Source organism: Delphinus delphis, chromosome 11 (assembly GCF_949987515.2).
Source record: "Delphinus delphis chromosome 11, mDelDel1.2, whole genome shotgun sequence".
In the NCBI taxonomy this organism is placed as follows: Eukaryota; Metazoa; Chordata; class Mammalia; order Artiodactyla; family Delphinidae; genus Delphinus; species Delphinus delphis.
This window is the reverse complement of record NC_082693.1, coordinates 28,613,870-28,632,960: the sequence shown is the minus strand read 5'-3', so window position 1 is coordinate 28,632,960 and position 19,091 is coordinate 28,613,870. Positions and strand designations below refer to the sequence as shown.

The 19,091-nt window shown below is 34.9% G+C and overlaps 1 protein-coding gene across 1 annotated transcript; it reads left to right on the top strand.

Moving 5' to 3' along the window:
- Nucleotides 1-9,002: 9,002 nt before the first annotated feature.
- Nucleotides 9,003-9,401, top strand: LOC138414217 (putative CENPB DNA-binding domain-containing protein 1). Its single transcript, XM_069541232.1, has one exon. The coding sequence runs from the start codon at nucleotides 9,003-9,005 to the stop codon at nucleotides 9,399-9,401; it is 399 nt and encodes a 132-aa protein (XP_069397333.1).
- The last annotated feature ends 9,690 nt before the right edge of the window (nucleotides 9,402-19,091 follow it).

Genomic DNA, 19,091 nt, shown 5'->3' with positions numbered 1-19,091 from the left:
CTTGCTCTCTTCCTCAAATCTGAATGATAGCCTTTTAAGATAGAGTATTCTTGGTTGTAAGTTTTCCTTTCATCGGTTTGAATATATTGTGACACTTCCCTTTGGCCTACTTACATATAGGAGTTTCCTCATAGGTAACTAGCTACTTTTCTCTTGCTGTTTTTAAGATTCTCTCTTTATCTTTAATTTTTTTCATTTTAATTTTAATGTGTCTTGTTTGGACCTCTTTGGATTCATCTTGTTTGGGAATCTCTGTGCTTCTTGGACATGGATTTCTGCTTCCTTGTCCAGGTTAGGGAAGTTTCTAGCTAATATTTCTTCAAATAAGTTCTCTGCCCCTTTCTCTTTCTCTTCTCCACCTGGCACCCCCATAATGCAAGTCAGTACATGATGTTTTCCCAGAAGTCTCTCAAATTATCTTTAAATTTTTTTTTCTCTTTTTTATTCCACTTGTGTGATTTCCACTACTCTATCTTCCAGTTCATTGATACATTTATCTGCATCATCTAATCTACTGTTGATTTCTTCTAATGTCTTTTTTTTTAGTTTCATTTATTGTGTTCTTCAGGTCTGTTTGGTTCTTCTTTATATTTTCTAACTCTTTGTTAAACTTCTCACTGTGTTCATCATTCTTCTTCCAAATTTGTTGAGTATCTTTGTGATCATTACTTTGAACTCTTTATCAAGTAGATTGCTTATCTTTGTCTTGCTTAGTACTTCTTCTGAAGTTTTGTCTTGTTCTTTCATTTGGAACATATTCCTTGTCTCCTCATTTTGCCTAATTCTCTATGTTTATTTCTATATAATTGTTAGGTCAGTTATGTTTCCTAATCTTGGAGAAGTGGCCTAATGTAGGAGGTGTCCTATGGAGCCAGCAGCATACTCTCCTCTAGTATCAGAGCTATATGCTCTAGAGATGCCCCTACATGGGTTGCATGGGCCTTTCTGTTGTGGTGGGGCTGACTACTGGTAGGTGGGGCTGGGCCCTGACCCAGTTGGCTACCAGGCCCTGCCTTGTGTGGTAGCTGCCAGTCCACTGGTGCTTGGGGGCCAGGTTCCAGCATGGCTGGCTGAACAATCTGGGGGACCTGGGGCTGATGCCCACCTGCAGATGGAGAGTCTGGATGCCAATGTGGCTAACCATGGGACCCAGTTGTTCCCAGGGCTGGTACCAGCCTGCTGGTGGGCAGGTAAGGACCTGGTTTAAGTGGCTACAGGGTGGACTCCTAAATGGCATTTGCCAGCTTTAGTGTTCTCCTGGTAAAATGAATTCCCAAAAATGAATGTTGCCAGTATCTACGTCCAAAGGGAGAGTCCCAGTTGCCTTCTGACTCTCTGGGAAGCTCTCTAAGATCAGCAAATGGGTCTGAGTCAGGCTCTTGTCAAATCACTGCCTCTGCACTAGGACTAGGAGTGTGTGAGGTTTTGTGAGTATCCTTTAAAAGCAGAGTCTCTGTTTCTTATAGCCATCCATCTTTCTGGTAGGCAAGCCCTGCTGACTTTCAAAGCCAGGCCTCCTGGGAACTCAACTTCCCGGTGCAGGACCCCATGGCTGGGGAGCCCAATGTGGAGCTTGAATCCCTTGTTCCTTGGTGAGAACCTCTGCATTTGTGATAATCCTCCTATTTATAGGTCTTCTACCCAGTGGCATGGGTTTTGATTATACCATATCTCTGCTCCTCCTACCCATCTTATTTTGGTTCCTTCTTTGTATCTTTACTTGTGGAAAATATTTTCAGCTACTCTATTAAATAGTTCAGGTAATTCTATTAAATAGTTGCTCTGTAAATAGTTGTAATTTTGGTTTGCCTGTGGGAGGAGGTGAGCTCAGCCTCTTCGTATTCCTCCATCTTGGTCACACTCCTTCTTTATCTATTTTTGTACCACAACTTTGTAACATCACCCAACACACAGAAAAAGAAAACCTGGATATCAATCCTTAATAATGCTTCCACCTTATCTCTGATACCCATTTTCAATATATCACCAATTCTCTCTATCTAGTATCCTAAATATCCCTCAAATCAATCCAGCTCTTTATGTGTAAGCAACCCTTTTGTCAAAGTCATTTTCAACTCTTGCCTGAACTTCTTCAAGAACCACTAACTAGTCCTCCAAAATCTTGTACCCTATACAACACAATCCAATTGTTGAAGCCAGAATGATTTTTTTTTTTTTTTACAATCAAGTTTGATCATGCTACTTCTTTGGTTAAACACTTTCAGTTGTTCTTGGGATAAATTTTGTAGGATGGCCTATAAATAGGGGTACTATATAGCTAATAAGTGTCCAAAATGGGACACTTTTTAAAGTGAAAGGGGGAACTATTAATAGATATGTTAGAACTACTTACATAAACCTGGAATAATCAGTGAAAACTGGGATATATAGTCAGATAACATAATGCCTGATTGATCCTGTCACTCTCTAACTCTCCAGTTTCATCTCATATTCCATCCCATAATTTTAAAATACTCCAGCCACAATCACATGATTCCTCTTTGTGGATCTAGGGCTTTTGCCCAGTGTTTTTATGCTCACTGGAATGCACTTTCTGTTCCCTCACCATATTATCTGTTCAACTCATCCTTCATCCTTCAACTCAGATTTTACTTTCTCCTCCCCTTTACAGGAAACTTTTGAAAAGAGATGTTTATTTTTCCTTATTTTCCATTCACTGCACAACCTGTGCCAATTTGGCTTCCCTCTTATACAGGAAAACAGTCTCTGATCCTCCAGTCTAGGTCAAGTTCTCCAGTATATTCTCTTATAACGTCGTTTGCCTCTCCTTATAATTTAAGGATTATCTCTGTGGTTGTTTGGCTGTTTTACTTTCTAGATTATTAATTTTGTTTATTATTTATGTAAATCTCCTGGCAAAATATCTACTACAATAGTAGACACCCGATACCTGTTTGTTAGGTAAGTTACTGAATAAATAAATGAAAATTTAAAGCAAAAATGAAAAGAGAGTAATCATACTTGTCACTCTCTTCTGATGAATGGGAGATCTGATACTCTATGTGTTAATTCCAACATAATTTAATTGGAAATAATATAATTTATTTTTTTACTAGTATACCCCAAATATTTGTTATTGGTCTTTAGAGGATCTATAACTTTGCCCTGTCCTTCATTGAAGCCACACTGAGATAGACACAGTTGTAGAATATTTTTCTTCCTTTTGTTTTATCTTATTACTTACATTTATTGTTGTAACTGATACACATGGTTTAAAGGAATGTAAGAATAAGCACATACCTGTGCTTACCACATATTACCACAGGTAATAAGAAATTAACTGTACGTCTTTTCTTCCATATAAGACAGAATATACCTGTTCCCCCTGCTCCTACCACCACCCCACCAGCAAATTAGTTTGGGGATAAGCATAAAATTCCTTATACCTAAATAAGTGCAAAAAATTTTTTTTCTAAAAGAAAAATAACTGCGTGTATGGAGGAATAGAGTGAGAGTGGGGTAATAATATTTTTGGCATTTTAGTGAGATGGATGGAGTTGTTTAGGTTCATCTTGGCTCTACTATTCACACATCTGAGTCATAGATGTTTCCACAGTAAAATGGAGAGACTAGTACTAAGCCGTCAACTTGTGAAAACAAATTTTACAACATAAAACCTTAAATTTTTTCAGGACTGTACATGTCTAAGAGTCTAGGCAGTGAACCTGAATGGAGACTCAGATCACAAGGTAGACAACAAGAAACTATGTAGCTCCTGATAGCAGCAAATAATACCATGTATATAGTAATTTTTCCAAACAATTGAATCTGAATCTTATCAAGCCTTTAGGTCTAACCATCAATTTACAGGAAATATAAGGAACAGAGAAGCTTAGTAATTGACACAACAGACATGTCATCAATAAAATTCAGACTGTGGTAAACTTATAAGACAAACAACATAGTTTCTACCATAAATAAATTGCAAGTGTGGGAGGAGGATGATTGAGGGAAGGGAATCTATGTTAAAATAAATTTAATAGATATACCAAAAAATTGCCATCTGTGATCTTTATTTTGATCTGATTCAATCAAATAAACATAAAAAATTGTGAAAAACAAAATTGTCAGGGAAATGTGAACTCTGATTGGGTATTTAATAATAATGAGAGATGTGATTAACTTTTTAGGTGAGATGTTGGTTTTGTGATTATGATTTTATACTTGATTCATCATTTAAGTCTACATGCTGAAGTATTTATAGATGCAATGGTATGATGTCTGGGATCTGCTTCAAAATAATCTAGAGGAAGATTGGAAGGGAATTAGATACTAATGAAACAAAATTGGCTTTGAGTAGGTAAATACATAAGACAGGTGATGGGTACATGGGGTTTTATTATACTATTCTTCATGTATTTTATATTTTAAAATTTTGTAATAAACTCCAAATTAAAAAAAAATCTCTAAGGGAAAAAAGCAATTCTTTTTCTTCCTCCTTTTCTTTCTCTTCTTTTTCCTCCTCCCTCTCCTCCTCCTTCTCCTTCTTTTATCTCTCTCTCTGCCTCTCCTTGTTTATCTTACTATTGAGAAAATGGAAGCTAGGAGAAATTAAGTGACTTGTCCAAGGCACAGTAATTTCCATACTAGCAGTTTCTAGAATGGAGATCATTGAACTCATATCTCAGCAAGAAATATCTATGTGTGTGTGTGTGTGTGTGTGTGTGTGTGTGTCCCTTTGTATTTTTCTCCTTGGAAAAAAGATATTTTCTTTTCCTTGGACTCTCAAAAGAATCTGATGTGGATGCAGATCTCTTTCAGAGTAAATATGGGTGCAGAGTGCAGAATCTTATGAGGTCATATAACATACTCTATTTCTTTTACTTTCTAATTTTCAGTAAATAATTACTTTTGGGCATCCAGTTAATGTTTGATTACTATAAATCATAAAGCATACATCTTCTTCTTCCTTCAGTCTTAGCCAAACTGAAGCTGTAAAATAATTGAAAACTTCATCTCAAAGCAATTTTATCATGAGGAAATATTTCTTTTTCTAATTACTCAAGATGCATACTACTTGTGAAGAAAAAACTCGGTAAGTATAAAGAGCTAAAAAGGAAATCCTACTTCTCCATAAACTATTCTCCTTGGAAATATCCATTGTATACAGTTTAGTGTGTATCCATTCAGATTTTTCTATGGGTTTATATCTATATGAGTATTCACACATATATACATTTTAAAAAAGTACTTAACTGGGAGCATTCTATATATTTTTCCAGTGGCTTGCTTTTTCTCCTTAACAGTAATGATTAGCATATAATTCTCTGCAAGCTGCTATAGATTTCCTTGCTCTATTTAACCACATATTTTAATAAATAGTATGGATGCACTATAATTTAGTTATTCCCTTACTGTCAGATATTTAAGTTGTTTTCAGTGTTTGTATGACAAACAGTATTATGGTACATATGCTGTACATGTAACTTTGTTGCATGTAGGTTACATGCCTATATCTATAGGATAAATTCCCCAACGTGGAATTATTCAGTCAATGATTTTCTTTAAAGTTGTATTCAGTACTACTATATTTCTCTCAAAAAGGCTATACAAATTACTGTCTCACTGGCAGTGAGTTTCAGGGCCCATTTCCCCATATTCATGGTGATAATAGTTATTATCAACCCACTGAATTTAATTCAATTTTATGTATAAAAGATAGTAACTCATTTATTTCTCTACTTCCTAGATAGTCTAAATGTCATTTACAGATTTATGGACCATATCTATTTATTTTGTAATTTGTTCTCTCTATTCTTTTTTTTTTTTTTTTTTTTGCGGTACACGGGCCTCTCACTATTGTGGCCCCTCCGTTGCGGAACACAGGCTCCAGACATGCAGGCTCAGTGGCCATGGCTCACAGGCCTAGCTGTCCACGGCATGTGGGATCTTCCCGGACCGGGGCACAAACCCATGTCCCCTGCATCGGCAGGCAGATTCTCAACCACTGCGCCACCAGGGAAGCCCCCTCTCTATTCTTTTATATTTAAAATAAATATTTTTGTAGACAATATACAACTGATATTAGTTTTTCTATTATATTAATTTCAGATATTATCTTTCAGTCATTTGCTTATCTTTAATTTTGATTATAAAATCCATTGACATAGAAAAGTTTTGATTTTTGTGTAACTTTCTAGTGTATATAATATTGTTTCTTGCTAGGAAAGCCCCCCGAACATCAGCATTAAGAAAATGTATATGTATACTTTGATTTTTAAAATGTTTTCTTCTAGTAGTGTTATACACTTGTTTTATATATTTTGACTTGTAATCCATTTGAAATTTTTTTGAATATGGTGTGAGGTAGGGATTATTTATTCCAACTTGATTGTTAATTCCATTAGGAGCATTTAATAGATAAATTAGATAAACTATGCTTTTCCCATTGATTTGAATTTTCAATTTTATCATAAAGCTGTATTTCCATTAAAACATTTTTTTCCTTTTTACTAATTCTTCTGGTAAAACAGTGATATTTTTGTTTGCATTTAATTAGTAAATACTTTCATATATTTTAACATATATTATTGGTACATATCAAATATATATAATTTGTAATATATAATACAATCATATGTATAATATACATTTTTTGAACAATTTTCCGAAGATTTGGCTATTAATGCACATTTCCTGTTCTCTTAAACTTTAGAATTCCAAGTTCCTGCTGGCATATTACATAATTGCTTTGAATTTACACAGTAATTTCATAAATTTGGTTTTAATTTATTGGCAAAAGTAAAATATATCTATTTAGTTGAGGCTCCTTTTGTACTTTTCAGTCAAATTCGATAGTTTTATTCCCAGAGCTTTTAGATAGTTTTTATCATGTTTATTCTAGTTCTGGAACAAGGAAATGTATAAGATGAACCTAAAACATCTTTTCATACCACAAAGCAAGAAGCTATCAAAGAGTCATGTCAAAAAAGCACTCAGGAGCCATGTTGAATAGTCTCATAGACCAAAGATGAGAAAAAGTTGTTACCAACAAAAGTAGTATCTTCAAATGGCTTTAAACAAGAATATGTTTAAATCTATATGTTCATAATAGTACCAAAAAATCATTTGTTAACTTTGAGATTACTAAGGAAATCATTGTTTAGAAGCCGACAAAGGGAAAAATGTTATCATGCCTTTCTTATACAAACTGTACCTCAGAGTAACCAAATATTTAATGAGGGAATGAGCCACTAATCTAACTACCAATTTCTAAGAAATACAGGGGATAGAAGATTATGTTAATAGGCAAAGCAGAGATGTACTCAGCAAAATAATGACTGTAATAAACTCTTCAGGACAAACAACATAGTTCTTTAAAACACAATAACACCTCTCCAGAAAAAAAATCACAAGGAAAAATAGGGAAGAGAAGACTTGAGAATAAAACAGACCTAAGAGGTTTATCAAATAACTAAAATATATGCCTGTTTTGTTTCCTGATCCACTAAAGAAACTAAAGAAAACACTAAAAAACAATGATTAAATGTAAACTAACTGTATATAAAATAATACAAGATATTTGTTACTTTTTAAATGGTATAACAAAACTGAAGTTATGTTTTAAACTTCACTCTGAGGGAATACCTTTACCTTGTAGTTAATAATGTAATCTTTAGCTACATTTATACTGCTATTATGTCCATTTGCTAAATTTTTAATTTTTTTTTTGTGGTATGAGGCCACTGTTGTGGCCTCTCCTGTTGAGGAGCACAGGCTCCGGACGCGCAGGCTCAGCGGCCATGGCTCACGGGCCCAGCTGCTCCGTGGCACGTGGGATCTTCCCAGACCAGGGCACGAACCCGTGTCCCCTGCATCGGCAGACTGACTCTCAACCACTGCGCCACCAGGGAAACCCTAAATTTTTAATATTTTAACAATCACTTTTTACATTTCCACAAACTCATTTTCCTGAAATTCCATTAATGTGTTATGGATATAATTTTCTTTCAGTACATTATTTTTAACTTAATGTGTTTTAAAGTAGTATTCTGCTCATTATTCACCACCCCCCAGATGTTATTTATATTGTTGACTGAATTCAGTGATTTCACAATGTTGATTTTCCCGAAATTTTTACAACTCTTTTTTTTAATATCTTCATATTTTTAAATAAGTGTGATTTCTAAGGTGAAATCTGACATACAGGTGAGAATTAGCTAGATAAGACAAGGAGTATAGCAGAAAGAGTGATTAAATGAGAAAAACTCAGGGCTAGTATGAAAATGTACATTGTTTAGTATGGCTGATATAAAATTGTTAAAGGGGTGTGGTTATGATACAGTAGGCCAGAGAGTTAAAAAAAATGCTTTATATGTAATGCTAAGACATTTTGGACTGTATTCTACAATCAATGGGGAGTAATAACTGTGGCTTACAAAAATTACTTTGAGTAAGTGGTTTTCAAGAAAATGTAATGCATTCCTTTAAGAGAATGAGATTCAAAGATATAGGCTTGGTTTGATAGCTGGCTTCACAACTTACAAACTTCACACAGTAAGGCAAGTTATATTATCAACCTTGCTAAATTTCAGTGCCTTTCAGAAATTGCAGCTAATAATACCCACCTCATGTGTTGTGTAAGAATTAAGTTAGTCTTACATTACACTTACTCAATAATGTAGTAAATGCTCAAGGAATTAGGATTTTTATCATGCTGGTAAATCTTCCTTTAGACACCTTGAGTTGGAATTGCTATGTTATTACAGTAAGTCCCCTGCTTTCGAATCTTCAAGTTGTTAACTTTCAAATCTAGGAACATGCATTCGTATGCTCAATTATGTAAGTTAGTTCACGTGTCTGGCATACATTGTCATGTGTGTGCATCCTCTACAAGTTGTTGTGCTTTTGTGTACTTTACTGTAGAGTACTGTATAGAGTACATTAGTACAGTATCTTTATTTCAAGCCTAGGATGTCCAGAACAGGTGTAAAAGCAGCAGTGATGTAGCTGGTACTGCTGAGAAGTGCCAAGCAATAACAATGGAAACAAAAATGAAAATAATTGAAAGAGTGGAGCGAGGTGAACACACAGTAGACGTTGCTCATTCTTATAACATAAATAGTTCAACCATCAGCATGATTCTAAATAATAAGGACAAGATCATGGAACATGTGAAGTCTGCTGTGCAAGTGATGTTGACAATAATATTGAAGAAGTGTGGAAAAGTGATGGAGGAAATGGAGAAACTTCTCAGTGAGTGGATGCAGGATCAGCATCAGCATCGAGTCCCCCTCAGCATAATGCTGATTCAAGAGAAAGTTAAAAGGCTTTATGAAGACTTGAAGAAGAAACATGGTGAAGAATCAGAGGGTACATCTTTTAATGTCAGCCATGGCTGGTTTCATCGGTTCAAGGTAGAGCCAACCTTCACAATGTAATAGTAAGTGGCGAGGCAGCAAGTGCAGATATGGTAGCTGCCTGGGAATTTCCTGAAACCCTTCGAGAAATTATTGATGAAGGCACGTATTACCCAACAAGGTTTTTTAAAGTGGGTGAGACAGGACTGTACAGGAAGAGGATGCCAGACCGAAGTTACGTCAGTAAGGAGGAAACGTTGATGCCAGGCTATAAAGCAGCAAAGGATAGGCTAACTCTGTTGTTTGGTGGCAATGCATCTGGCGATATGAAGCTGAAGCTTCTCTTAGTTTTTCATTCAGAGAACCCAAGAGCCCTTAAAAACATAGCCAAGAGCTCTCTTCCTTTGTGTGGAAGAGTAACCCCAAAGCCTGGGTTACACAGGCCATTTTCTAGGACTGGTTTTTCCACTACTCTCTCTTGGAGGTAAAGAAATATTGCTTCAAGAAGGACATCCTATTCAACATCCTATTCTTTTGCTGCTTGACAGTGTTCCGGGTAACCCTCCATTCATGGATGACTTTCATCTCAATGCCACCGAATACTAAGTCACTCATCCAACCTATGAGCCAGGGAGTTATAGGAACTTTCAAGAAATATTATTTACATCACACTTTTTGTCAGACAGTAAAGGTGAGTGATAAGTCAGGAACAACCTTGCAACAATTTTGGAAGAACTATAACATCTATAATGCCATAAGAAACATTGACTTTTCTTGGCATGAGGTTATGGCCATCACCATGAATGGGGTTTGGAAGAACTTTTGCTTGCAGTTTGTTCACAATTTTCATGGATTTGAGAAGGTGGATGAAGAGAGAGTACAAAGAGGTCTTCAGCAACTTAGAGACCCTCAGCTAGAAGCTGGAGCTAGATCTGTGAGGACAACTTCATTGAACTCCTTGCTGTGCAGCACGAGGAGCTTACTAATGAAGACCTGATGGAATTGGAGGCCCAGAGAAAGGATGAAGAGAGACAAGAGGAAAAAGAAGTATCTGAAGAACCGAAGAGATTCATGATGAGGAAACTGCCAGGGGATTGTCTTGAAAGAATGCATGATAATTATTATGTAATATGTAAAAATATAGTGTTGGAAGAGCTGAGAGTACATTTAAAAGATGTGTTTGTGTCTAGTTCTATATTAGACACTGGGGAAGATATGGAGGAAGTTGCATTTGAGGTGGGAGATAAAACAATGATAGGATTTTGATAGATGGACATAGGCAATTCAGGTGAAGGAAATGGTACAAACCAAAGGAGAGTAGAGATAGATATTGAACTTGCACTGAAGGTAATCCAATAGCTAATATTTGTAAAAAATTGCCTACAAGTTTTAGGCAGAAGTTTCCTAAATATAGGTCTCCAGCTTTGATCTTTTCCTCAAGATCCTGTTACAAAGACAAATATTAGGGTTTTTGGTTTCATGTATATATTCCCATACTTGAACTTATCTATAATACCTTAGAAATACTTTTTGAAATTGGTAATTTCATGATTAAAGAAGTAATACTTTTTCTGCTAATATTATAGGCTGATTTTTGTCATAAATTTATAATGTTGTAATGGCAAGACAAATTTATTACTTGTTTAGATTTTTTTCCTGTAAATGGATGGATTACTAATTCTTCTTGCTATGACAATTGTTCGATTTTCCTAGCCCTTCCACCAAATAATAGTTTTGGGGACTCTCCTTAGATTCTGAGTCATGAAAGTTCTCTAAGATGTGTTAATTAATGACTTCCAATGGAAACAAAGAGAGAGGTTGTGGAGGAGTGATTGATATTTACATCCTGTGGTACTTGAGTTCATTTATACCATTGAAACCTAGAAAAATGTAATGCTTTAAAGACCAACTTCTTGTATTCTTAAATGTTCTGTGTCTACTTATTCTGGAGAATTGTAGTTGCTTATGGGCTCTGGGGGGAAAACACCTTTGCGTCTTAAGGTAGGTGAAGACTCAGTATTTTGAGTCTATTATTTTTTATGATACCTCATCATCAACAGCTACCCCTATGGCACTTACACAATATTTCTCTAACTCCTGTTTAGTGCATTGCAATAGAAACACATGTTCATGTTTTGACTTAAAAATTAAGTTTAGCTCAATTTCCTCCTTATTTGTTAAATTCCTTGAGTCAATTGCATGGGGTCCTCTAGAGCAAGTGTCATAACATGAAATATAATAGGAAATATATTTTTCTAAAGACATATTCTCCATGCAAACCCTCTGTGTTAACATTTCCTGCTTTTCAGCTAGAGAAAATGTCCTGTGTTATTTCCTACAATTACTTGGTAGAAACTGCGTAAAAGGGCACAGTGAATAAAACTTTTCAAGTCACCATATTGCAAGAAAAGCAAGTCTTGGAACAAGGCTCTTTCTATCTAATTTTAGGCATAGTTACACAGTGATACTTAATACCAAAAATCAAAGTAGGAAGTAAGGAAGACATGAAGCGAGTGGTCCCTGGCTTCAGAATTTATGGGTCACTTGGGTACCATTTCAGAACACTTGTCTTGTGATATTAGCTTTTTCTGCCAAGTGGCTGATAGGGTTACATTTTCTGGTCTAAATTCCTGACTTAGAACAATGAGTAACTTAGAAACTGAGGAGAAAGGGAGTCTACTGACTTCTAGTTTAATTTTAGAAATGTTCTTAATTGTAGTCAGCTTAATTTTTTCAGATTAAGGGTTTGTGTGTAAAATAATGGGGAAAATGGAACAGTTCATTACTGTTGACATTGCACAACTAACAGACTCAATCTGCTAATGTGTTTCTTCCTTACTTTATTTATTCATTCATTAAGCACTGTTTAGTATTTATTTCTGAGCTAAGTTTACTATCAAAGGTGCTGAGAGGAAATAGGGAAGTGAATAAGACATGGTCCCTTGCCTCCAGAAATTAATTCAGTCTAGTGAGAGTTTAATATTGCCTTTGCACATACAGGGGGTGTTTTAATTGATGATCATTTAAATTTGGCATTTGCAACTGACTAAATATATAAGAGCATGATTGGAGGAGGTTTGTTAAGAAGGTATCATTCTAAACTGCTAATGCAGATAAGGGACAGATTTCTCACTCTATGAGACTCATATCTCCCTCAAACTGAGCTTATTCACAGTCTTAAGTCCCTATTCTAGCCAGTAGTGGAAGACTATTCTTGAGTTTACCCTTTAGGGTAAGCTCAATCAATATTTTGTATTCTCCTCCTGTCCTCTCTCCCTAGGTAAGCATTTAATTTTCTTGGGGCTTATATAGCATCATGAGAACATAAGTCCAAGATCCAAAAGTTTGAATTCATTCAGGTTTGATTCCTGTCCCTGTGTCTCTAGCCTCTACTTCATAATAATGAAGATACATTCCTTGGATAGAAGCATGTTATATGGTATTCCATGACAGTAATTAAGGTTCGGCTGTGTTAGCACTTAAGGCAATTCTTTCAACTAGTCAACACAGTAATTGTTCTGTTGAATTAGGGTCTGTGTCTACCAGCAGGATGGATGATATTATCTTGCTTTTTGAGGCTATTCAGTCAATCAATATTCATAAGATACATATTTGTGGTGCAATGAGCTGATTTGCATGGGATTTCCTGGGTTTACCATATACTTTAACACTGAGAAGCAGTTTGTCTTATAAAACTGAGAAAACTCAGTTACGGCTGGGAGTCAAATTCTTATGATGTTGTAGTGCTCTCTTATAGGATGGCTTTAATGCTCTGAATTCATTGAATGATGCATTTTCTTTCATATTCATGGTATTTGCTTCTTATGTATACAACACTGCATTCTTGTTCACAGGTTTGAATATATCCAGGAAAATTCTTTCATGGAGATACTATAACAGTTCCATTGAACTGAGATTTCTGCCTGGCAATTTTAGGCTCATATTGCCACTTAATGAGAGGTAAAAATACTCAACTGGCTTGGATAATTTAGCCTCTCAAAAGGAAAGAGATTTACTACTACACAAAGGAGACAGAAAGGAGTAGTAGATAGATGCCAGAAGGTCTCTGATACATGCATGTTCATTAAATGGAATAAAAAGCAATACCATAGAGGAAGGACTTCCAGGGTGTGGTTAAGATAAAAAACTTAGGCAAAGAACCCAGGCCAGATTAGGTATTAGCTGAAGGATAGGGAATCAGTAAATGGGATGGTTAATAAGATATGGAGGTCATAAATACCAACTATAGCCTTATAACCAGTTGTAGATACAAAGAAGGGTATACTCATATTGTTCTTCTTGCAGGATTACATGTACACACACACACACACACACTACAAACTAATTACCATTTTTCTTTCTTTTTCTCTCTCTCTCTGTATCTCTCATTATATGTTAGTCTATATTTTAAAGATTATTGAGACAGAATTATTTTGGAAAAAGAAAAGGCATGGGCATCCTCTAGAGATCTTGAAACAGGATGTGGTAACTAATAAGTCTTTGTGGTGGTAATGAGTGTGTATTTGATGTGCAAGGCATAGTTGTTTTGTACTATATGTAATTATACATATAGATGTATGTGTCCAAATACATATTTAGAAGTTTTAGTAGGAGAAGAACCTCATTGAATATTTTTTGACTGCTCAGTGCTGTTATTCCTTTCTATATTTGTATTATTCTCATTTTGTGAGTTTTGGTGGGAAACATAGCTCATTTCTGAATAATGAATACTCATTTTCCCAGCCTCCCTTTCATCTAGAAAATGAGGTCTTTCTCTTGACCCAGTTTCTCCAAGAAAAAGACAAATATTCTCTCCTTGCTAGTGGTGGCAATGGTGTAAGTGGTATAGGTGGTGGTAGCAATGGTGAAGATGTAGCAATAGAGGTGGAAGAACTGCTGATAATGTTAGCAAAGGTGGCAAGTTTGACTATGGTGCTGCATGCAGATCAATTTTCCAGGAACAATAATCGAGCAGTACCAGGGGCAGTATTGATTAGCCTGTCTTAGTAATAGCAACACTACAAGGACAACATCTAATATTTATTGGTAGAAATGGTTTATGGGCATTGTTTCTAACTTCATTGCCTTTGAGACTGGTTCTCTTGTACTCTTAGTGATTCTGGAAATTACTCGATATCGAACAAGTTAATTAATTTCCTGCTGGAATCAACCAAAGGCTGCTTTGGTTGCTTCAAATTAAATAACGTGACATAAGATCTGTCAAGTTAAGTTAAAGCTTTCCTCTGAGAGAGAAAGTTATGTGAGGCCAGGGAGAGGTTTTGTCAATTGTTCTGACAGCAAGGATTTCTTCATTTTTTCCTGATTGCATTCTTCCTTTGAGTTTGAGCTTTGAAATTTCCCTCCCATATCTAGATTAAACCTACAAAGAACATATCTCCAATAACATTAAGAAAATTATCATTTAGGGGTACTCAAACTTACTTCCCTAAAATGCGATTGGCTTTTTTTCTACCTTAAATATAAATTTTCTTGTATGCTATTTTTTTGGATTTCCTGTTGGAGGTCTTCTCAGTTTTTTGTTTTTTGTCCTAAGTGTGGTTTATAAAAACTTATTTTTAATCAAGATTTTGGCTCACTGTGAGAGAGCAAAAAACAAGAAAACTATTTAAATAAAACTGGAAAATAAAACATTTAATTAAATGTTGTGTGCTTAGAAATGTAGAGATAGCTAAATTTAACACCAATTTAAAAAGGTTAAACTACTGTGTATTTGTTACAGGAGACATCAGTAAGAATTACCCAAAGTTGGAAAATGCTAAATACTTCATGTTTCTTTAAATTTACTTGGTTCTAAAATAAAATCATTTAGTGAAAGTTAATGAAAAGTAATATTTTAAAGAAGTACTAGAAGTGTGGAAGAGAAAGTGTCCAAGTTATTTATGTTGATATAAGGATTTACAGTAATTTAAAGAAAATATGTCTATTGCTATATCAATTATTTTTTAGTTTATGGTCTCTTTGTCCTAGAGAATTTAATAATAAAAGTATACCTCTCCTTAGAAAAATCACTGCCCAAAACAATATTTTGTACATAATTTTATAGGATTCATTGGCCCATTGAAGTCCATTCTTTCTTAGCGTACTTGGCTATCAAATTTCTGTTCTATTCTAAATAACCTACAAAAAGAAATTCAGTCAATTTTTCTGCAATTAATTTGTCAATTTACATGATCACATTAGAGATTTAACTCTTCTTTAGAATTTAAAATTAACTTGATTCAATTAACTTAATCTTATCATATGGAATAGTTTTACTATAGAGTTTGGGGAAACATAAAAGAAGGATAAGTATTAATTATTTTTAAAAACAATCTTATTTCTATTTGACTTAAGTAGATTTTAAGCAGAAGAAAGGGGAAAATAGCTTTAGGAAAACAAAAGTAATTTAAAAAGCTGAATCAGATCAGTCACAGCTGTTCACAATAGCAGGAAGAAAAGGCATTGGCAGATAATGTGGTTACTCATTATTTATGCTCACTAGCAGGTAGGCATGTGCCATCTGCTCATCAGACAGTTTGATCGGGGCATATTCCCATTATGCAACAAGCATGAGTCAGAGCCTGAAAAATGAGAATATATCTTGACAAAGCAAAACCTCTTGGGAGTGGCCAATTTTTGTTTGTTCATTTGTTGGTTTTAGTGCCTTTTTTTCTGTTCTAAAAGGAGGTATTACATTGCATCATAAACCTCAAATCAGACTTTCAATATCTGTTGATTTAATTTATAAAGCAATAACATGTTACATATTTGAACTGAAATCTACATTCTGCACAGACATAACCTCTAGCTTTGATGTTGTTGTTTTTCCTATTTACTGAATCTCCCTTTCCACCAAGGCAGATATATTAAAGAATTTTCAACTGAGTTATAGAAATAATCCTTGGGCGAAGACTCATTAATTTATCCTTATGGTCCAAGGTGGGATACAGACTAAATGTTCTATCAAGGGCTCTTATGATAATGTTCAAAGAGTTATGGACAACCCCTTGAAATGATAAACCCCTTCATAAAAGAAGTCTTTATAAATTCTAAACTGTTATCATATAATCCATGTCACCTGACAACACGGCAATTAAATTATTAATCAATACTAAAAAGGTTAAAAGAAAAACTCTTTGGAAAAACAAAGATAGGCTCCTAAATAATCAACTGATTATAGATGAATTGAAAATGATGTTTATAAAATATTTATATAATTTATAAAAGTACTATATACCCAAACTTGTGGGATGCAGCTAAAGCAGTGCTAAAGGGAAATGTATAGTTTTAAATAATTTATTATAATACAAAAAATATAAATAATAAACTAAGCATTAAAGTCAGAAAAATGTAAACAGAGCAAAGGCAAAAGAATATGACAAAGCACAATAAAAATGAGCATGGAAATTAACAGAATAGTAAACAGATAACATGACACACAAAACATGCAGCATCAGCAGAGCTAAATGATTATGAGCAACGATGTTATGGGAGTTCAGAAGAGGAACGGATTAACTATGGGGGAAGGGAATATAATGTGCTACAGTGAGAAGAATCCAAACGTTGGAGATATTTGATTGATGCCATCTGCTACTTTAGATATATGATCTAGGTAAGTTACCGAGCCCCTCTAAGTCTCAACTTTCTTACCTGAAAAAAGGAATAAGTAATACTTATTTTAAATACCTACTTCACAAGGTTTTGGTGAAGATTAAATGATGTTAATTATTAACATTATTTAGTGTACTTCAGCTTTGGATTTCATCGCCTAAGGAATGTTTTGATATAGTAAATTTCACTCAAGACTCTGAATTGCTTAATGTGTACATTCTAAAATGCCATTCAGGGACTTCCCTGGCGGCACAGTGGTTAAGAATCCTCCCACCAATGCAGGGGACATGGGTTCGAGCCCTGGTCGGGGAAGATCCCACATGCTACTGAGCAACAAAGCCTCTGTGCCACAACTACTGAGCCTGCACTCTAGAGCCTGCAATCCACAACTACTGAGCCCACGTGCCACAACTACTGAAGTCCATGTGCCTAGAGCCTGTGCTCCACAACAAGAGAAGCCACTACAATGAGAAGCCTGTGCACCTCAATGAAATGTAGCCCCCACTCACCGCAACTAGAGAAAGCCCACATGCAGCAACAAAGACCCAACACAGACAAAAATAAATAAATAAGTAAATTTATAAAAAAAAGAAATAAAATGCCACTCAGTAGCCTATAATACACATGTACGAAGGGAAACACACCTTTATGATTAAAATTCTAGATTTTGAAAACTCTCTGGATTAAAATATATTGCTTCCTAGTTTTTTTCCACAACAAAAAATGACCTCTCATTTGTAATTCATTCAATATATTTACCATAAATAATTGTGTGCCAAGTCCTGGGCTTAGCAATCAGATGCTTTGGGTGACTTTCAGCTGACTGATAGACAGGCACAGTCTCTTGAAAACTGGCTTCATTATTTTTTTTGTCATCCATTTTGTTTTAGGTGAAGACATGTTTCATTCTTGCAATAATTGAAGGACAGGATACAGTTCAGTTTTAAAGAATAGGAAGAAGGCTCATTTGAACTTCTAAATGCTTAAAAACAAAATTTTCCCCCACTGGTTTGACTATGTGCATTGGAAAACATACAACTGTTTGCTTCCTTGAATGAATCTATCTATGTGGAATTTTACATGGTTGTTAACCATCTGGAAATTAAGCATTTACCTGCAGATGCTGGAGTCATGGAGACACCACTTGAGTGAAAAAAAAAAGCAGGTCTTGAAAAGGGATTCACAATGGAGAAGTATCTAACATTCCCACTATTGCGATTACCTAATATCTTACTATTTGGGGTTATAGCTATTATACAAACAAAGTGGCAGTATGAAGTCCTTTGAAGAGAATAAGAAAATTGTGTCCTTCCAATCTGTAATTCTTTAAATGTTAGTACTTTTCTCAAGAAGGAAAATATACAAGAATTGTTAAAAATTTTATAAACCCAATGTAGTTGTCAATCTTAGTAATTAGAACAATTAACTGCCCAGCTAATATAATGAACTGTACTAGAAATGCTTCTCAAAACAAGCACACCAACACTACCACTACTGCCACCATAAACAGAAAACTAAGATTTAGTGGAAAATGTTTTTAATGGCCCCTGTTAAAGGTAAGCCATTTTAAATATACATGGAATCAATTACTATACAAATTGAATGTTAATTTTTGTTTTATGTCTGTAGACATTGTTGAGATAAGCATGAGTTTACTTGTATTAATTTTAAAATGTCCTAATAGAGATACATAAGGCTTTGCAATCCTATATATACAAGATAGAATAAGTAGGAATAATAGAGTCTCCTATGGAGAGATACTACTACACCCCAAATAACAGAGTTTCATACGGGCTTTTTAAATTCCTGTGGCATAGAGGGACACTAATAATTTATGAAAAAGAAACAGAAGGATGCAGAAAGAAGGGAATTGCTAGAAGCGAAGTTAGTGAACACAAACCTCCAAGCAACTTGCTTTTGTGGTCAGTGGAGTTGGAAAGGATGCCAGCCAAGAGTGGAAATGTATAATAGTTGGTACAATCAATTTGCTTGAATATTTCCCCAAAGATCTAAGAAACATTTATTAAATATTTAAATAAAGAATTAAAAGTTTCAGATAAATGTGTATATCATAAGAAAGATTTGGGGCTAAAAGCTGTCTTCCTTTAATTGAGTGACAAGGTCCAATAATAGTCATTATATCTAAGTTTTGGAGGATGT